Source organism: Galeopterus variegatus, unplaced genomic scaffold (assembly GCF_000696425.1).
Source record: "Galeopterus variegatus unplaced genomic scaffold, G_variegatus-3.0.2 Scaffold155, whole genome shotgun sequence".
NCBI classification, from domain to species: domain Eukaryota; kingdom Metazoa; phylum Chordata; class Mammalia; order Dermoptera; family Cynocephalidae; genus Galeopterus; species Galeopterus variegatus.
The window spans coordinates 937,949-943,948 of NW_007726266.1; the positions used below are offsets into that span (position 1 = coordinate 937,949).

General features: G+C 50.4%; 1 protein-coding gene across 1 annotated transcript in view; it reads right to left on the reverse strand.

Annotated features, from left to right (window-relative positions):
- LOC103608701 (active breakpoint cluster region-related protein-like) overlaps positions 1-5,904 on the reverse strand; it is a 53,894-nt gene extending 47,990 nt beyond the window's left edge. Inside the window, exon 1 of the mRNA XM_008593105.1 lies at positions 5,770-5,904. Coding sequence (XP_008591327.1) covers positions 5,770-5,904 — 135 coding nt within the window. The remainder of the gene's footprint in view (positions 1-5,769) is intronic.
- Between the last annotated feature and the right edge of the window lie 96 nt (positions 5,905-6,000).

Consider the following 6,000-nt stretch of genomic DNA (forward strand, 5'->3'; position numbering starts at 1 on the left):
GGCCCTATATAATCACAGGGGTCCCTATAAGAGAGAGGGCTGGCCAGTTAGCTCAGTTGGTTAGAGCATGGTGCTGATATCATGGTCCAGAGTTTGATCCCTGTACCAGCCAGCTGCCAAAAAAAAAAAAAGAGGGAGGCAGGAGGGTCAGAGTCAGAGAAAAGGCACTCTGACAACAGAAGAGGAATGAGAAAGAGAGAGAGGAATTGATTGGAAGGTGCTACACTGCTAGCTTTGAAGACAGAGGATGGGGCCAGCAGCCAAGGAACGCAGGTGGCTTCTAGAAGCTAGAAAAGGCAAAGAAACTTAGAGCTTTCAGAAGCCATGCAGCCCTATTGACCATTTTTAGACTCCTGTATAAGAGAATAAATTTGTGTTGTTTTAAGCCATAAAGTTTGTGACAATTTGTTTCAGCATCATTAGGAAACCAATATGGACTCCAGCTTTAGGGAAGGATAGTAGTTATAGATAGCTTCCCAAGTACCAGGAACTGTGCTAAGCACTTTTGATGGATCATCTCACTAGAATCTCACAATCTGGTAGGTATTATCACATCCCCCTGAGGAGCAGACAGTGGAAACTGCTAGCTTCCTGGAGCTGTACCCAATGGCAGGCAGACAGCACAGCACCCAGCACACCCTCAGGGAATGAGATCAGAGCTCATAGCAGGGGCCCTAGTCCCAGCCACTCAAGGTCAGACCCTAGGCAGCCTCCCTGCTGCTTCCCAAGCCTGACAAATGGGGACTCACACTGGGGACCAGCACGGCACCCCACTCCCTTCCTGTTTCCTGCCAACCAAGGATTTGCCCAAGGGTGTGGCAAACACCTTCTAAAGGAAAGTACTTGAGACACACACTGTGAGCTTAACTGAGAGCTGGCTGGACTAGGACAGGGTGAAGAACTGGTGACTTGCAGCTGCAGCCCCAAACACACCTGTACCCACCCTGGCATGAGAAAGACCCCTCAGCCCCTGTGACAGCCCATTTAGCAAGACCCTCCCTTCAAGACTCCCACCTCATAATCTAATTCCCTGGTTTTGAGGTGAAAATAGCTCTGGAAAAACCACCCCCAAAAGGCAATAGTCACCCCCAAGAGTCCCCACTCTGGACTACATTCACTCTGAAGTTTTGGCTGGGATAGGTATAGAGGTGTTAGAGAGTTTAATGAATGATATGAAATTCAATTCTGCATATTTTACTAATAGGAGGCCTGCTGCTCAGTTACTTCTTCCATCTTCCATCTTTTCTTTGCTTTCCTCAGACACCCCCATGTTCTTGGCTTAGAATTGTCTGGAAATTTGCAATTGTTTCTTCAGTCCTTGTGGGGCTATTCTTGTCTCATGAAACACCAGGGCTCAATAGTCATTCCTTCCTTCCCCACCATGTGCCAGGCACTGGGAATACAAAGGTGGAGGAGACAATCTCTGCTCTCAAGGAGTTCTCCAGAATCCCCTCTAAAGAGTTCAGGGCCATGCTGCCTGCCAGCCCCCCAGCATAGGAGAGCTGCCTTCTGAGTGGCACTGTCCCCACTTCCTCCCAAGCAGTGCTTATGAAACTCAGCCCCAGGGGGCTCATTCATCCCCAGCACTTCACACAATCTGCTAGGCTGAAAGTTTGTCAGCTTGTGGTCCCCAAATCAAAAATGTCAGGTCATTCTGGTAAGGACAGTATCTACAGATAAGGCTTGGCCAGCTCTGGGCTGGTCTTCCACAGAGTTTAGAGGCTAAATAAAGCTCCCAAAGGTTTGGTTCTAGGCCAAGCCAAGAGACAATCTCTCCAGGAGTCTTGACTTTCTCCAAGAGCACAGTGAGGATTAAATAGGAAGGGTTGGCTTGCTGGCCACAATTCAAAGACAGAGGCCAAGCAGCAAGGGTCTGAGACTCTACAGACAGCAGAATTCAGCCAATGGGCCAAACCAGTTTGCAAGGAACACCCAGCAGAATCTGCTTGGGGGTTGTGCCCATGCCTAGGGGCTTCCACCCATGCCTAGCATCAGCCTCAAGACAGCTGGCCCCCTCCCAGCTGAGACAATGCAGGGGCACCCAGAGATTCTCTCCTCTCCCCAGTCTGTTTCCTTTAAACTCCTCAGCAGAATTTAGAGCAGAGAGGACAGGGGCACCTACTGGGGGACAAATACCAAATTCCAGCTGCCCCTCTCTCCTAAAGGGTGGATCCCTGTATTCCGGGCTCCCTGCTGCTGTCAAAAGCTTTAGGCAGGCCCCATGAGGTCCAGGCATTGTTTCCAAACTTCAGTTGTCCACATCCCACCTTTACAGTTTTGCCATACTCACATAGCATCTGCACTATTATTTACTTAATATTGTTTTTTACAACTGACTTTTAAAAAGCATTATATCTGAAATCATAGGAAAGATGTGCAAGTCATATTTTTTCTAATATACATTAAAATATATACTTGGGCTGGCAGGTTAGCTCAGTTGGTTAGAGCACAGCCTTGTAACACCAAGGTCAAGGGTACAGATCCCCATACTGACCAGTTGCAAAAAAATAAAAGAAAAAGAAAAAGAAAAAATATACACATACACATACTTAACTATTAAAGTCTAAAATACATCTCCAGGTGCCACCTAAAGTCACCTCCCAAATCACCACATATGTGGCCCACACTTGGGGAAACACCCAAATGGGGATACAGGCATGGCCATCATCATTTAGGAAGGTGAAACAGAAATACAGGCATTTCAGACAATCCATTAAAAATTGGCACAGAATAACACCTGAAGGGTTAATCTCTATTACAAAAGGGTTTTTATTTCTGACAAATGAGTTCCTTTAAATAGCAGCTTCTAAAAGGCCCCTATCAGCCCTCCGTACCTTTAAATAGAATTGTATGAAAGATTTTTGGAAAGTATACACCACTTTACAGATGGGAGGAGATACTGCTATCAGCATTTGCAGCTTATAGATCATTACCTCCTCAAAGGGAAGTCTGGGTTGCAGCAAACTCCAGCTACAGCTCTGGAGAAAATCACAGCCAACTTCACATCTATTCCCCAGGAAGATAAAGCATCTCAGAAATTACACTGAAAACAGGATTGATTTATAAGACTAGCATTTGGGCATATGCTCAGGAACACAACTCCTGTTTAAGGTAAGTAGTCCTGAAGTAAAGTAATAGCAAAGAGAGAATTGCCTTGGATTCCTACCAGCTGCCACAGAGGAGCGTGCCAAGACCGTCCGCAGTCCAGGACAGGAGTACGCTGTCCAGAGATGCCCCTTGGCCATACACAGGTGCACGCACACATGAACACATATGCACATGCACGTGCACACACTCCCAGTCTATCCCTGACTCAACTAGAAGTGGTCTCCTCTGAATGTGGGACCCTCTATGGGAACTCTTCTCATGGCCCTGGCTACTTTCTCACCATATTCTTATTACCTGTGCATTTGGCCCTTGCTCTGAACTCCTGTGAGAAAAGACCATGCCTTGTTGATTCCATCTCTTCCACAGAGCCAGGCAGAGAGTTTTGAATAAAATACAACCTGACAGTTTGTTGAATCAATCAAAAGGCTTTCTTCTGGGGCCAGCCCGTGGTTTACTTAGGAGAGTGGGATCCCTATATAGGAAATGGCCAGTTAGCTCACTTGGGTGAGCGTGGTGCTGACAACACCAAGTCAAGGGTTAAGATCCCCTTACCGGTCATCTTTTTTTTTTTTTTTACAAAAAAGCTTTCTTCCCACCTCTATGCAGGCACATTGCTTGTTTTCTCCCTCTAAGGCCAAGTCTCCAATCCTTGGTAGAGAAAGAGGGTATTCTAGAGGTGTGCAGGAGGAGATAGGGAGCCTGGAATTCCCCAACACTCAGGAAAGGTTCCCTTCTCCCATGCTGGAAACACGTCCAGAACACCTTGGCAGCAAAGTGGAGGGAAGACTCCATCCAGACCCTCACGTGCACCCAGGAGGAGTGGCATTTTTAGATATTTTAGGTATGATGTGTGCCTGGGCCCCTAGGCATCCATGGGCCACCTCCTTAGAACGCCTCTGAGATGAAGCAAGGCCAGGGACTTGGTTCACACTTTGTGGGCCCCAGTGAGCCTCAGTCATTCTGCTAAGTCGCACTGGCACCAGCCACACACCAAGCACCGTGCAATGTTCAGCAATGAACGCAACATGGCCTTTGCCCCTGAGGAGAACAGGACATAATGGAGGAGGCAGACGTGTAGGGATCCAAGCAGAATGAAATATGGGCTAAGATTGAGGTATAAGTCAGAGGCCAGAGAAAGGGTGGGTCCATGAGGCAGCATGAGTAGGACCACATCTGTGCTGGGAAGGGCTTCTAAGAGGAGGCTCATTATGAGCTTCACAGACCTCCCAACCCATACATTGCTAAGCTCCCGGCTGGAGCTCCTGTTCCTAAACAGACTTTCCCATCCTGTTCCTGGTGGGGAGGCTGGTCAGACCCTAAGTGCAGAGGGCTTCACACCTCTCACCCAGTGAGAAATGTGACTTACCTCCAGCACTCCAAAACAGCACAGATCAGAGGACAAGGGGTGGAGTGCTAGCTACTGCCAGCCTCCCATTACAGCTCCTCTTCGTCTCCCACCCAGGCCTGCAGCCACTGCTCCACCCAGACTTGGCACATCAGCCATCTACTATGGGTCTTCAGTCTATTTGGACCTCCATTAGTTCCTCTGGAGCCACACTGTAGTGTGGACAGGGCAGGGCTGTGATCCGCATCTTACCTGAGGAAGAGAGAGGCTCAGAGACAGCCTCCTGTCCCCAGCACTGCTCTGTGCACGATGCCCTCTAGGGCTCACAGATGGGCACTCACTGTTAGGCAGCCTGGCTCTGCAGTCTTCAGAGGCCCTCCCTTTTAGCCACAGAACAGAAAGCAGCTGAGCAAAAGGCTGAGGTTAGAGCTCTTAGAGGGGGTCCAGGTGAGAAAAAGGAAGAACAGTGAGGTGTGCTCTGCCAGACTCAGTCAGAGCTGGTTCAGTTCCAAGGGGAGCCCTGACCTTGGGGAGGGGAGAGAAGGCAAGGGGGTTGATGCAACCATACCCCTCCTGCCCCCCCTGGAAGCAACCTCTCCCACAGGACAGGAGCATTGCTGTAGAGAATGTCTGCAGCCCCAGAGTGGGTGGGCAGGGGTCCAACAGATGCTTCCTGCCTGTGCCCACGGTGGGAAAAGCACCTACCCACCTGGCTCATGCCTCAAAGCCAGCTGTTACCTCCTGCTCTTCATCCGACCCAATTCTTTTCCTTTAAGGAAGCTCAGTGACCTCTGGCTCTTGACTTTTTCAAATTCTCTTTCCCCAGCCCAGATGCACCAAGTCCCCAATCCTTGTTAGGAAGAGGGTGGCTCCCTAGGCCTGCACTTCATGAGTGCCCTTATACTATGGTTGCCATGGAAACAATAAATTACTGCCCACTGGTTTTAAGTCGGCCAGTTCTTCTGGTCACTGCAGGCTCACACCACTGACATGCCCACCAGGTGACTCATGTCACTGCCAGAGAAAGCCACCAGCACAGCTGGCCTGGGGAAAGCCGGCAGCCACTCCCCCTGAAGACAACTGGTCCAAAGGCAAGACAGGCACTGCACCTCTCCCCAGGAACAGCAGGGAGAGCACTGCCCCCGGCAGCCCCTTGCAGGCATGCGCCAGCCCCTCAAGACTGAGTGAGGGGCTTCCCCTCAGCCATGAGGTTTGTGCACTCATAAGCCATTTCTGTCTGCACACAGCTTCGGCAGTCGAGAGCTGCCAGCCCTACCCCCTCCCCGACAAGCATCCAGGGTGTGTCACATTCCCACCTTCACAGCCACCAAGAAGGGGGACCCTGAGCCGGGGCTGGTCGGGGTTCCCAGCTCACACTCCTCCAGGAGAAACACATCTTCATCCTCCAGAACCTTGTCCAAAAAGCCTATCGCCTCCTCTTCCTCTTCCATGGCAGCCGGAGCCCGCGGAGGGCAAACAGGAAGCAGGGTCCACGCAGCAGCAGCAGCAGCAGCAGCAGCAGCGCCGTCGCCGCCGCGCCGCCCGGG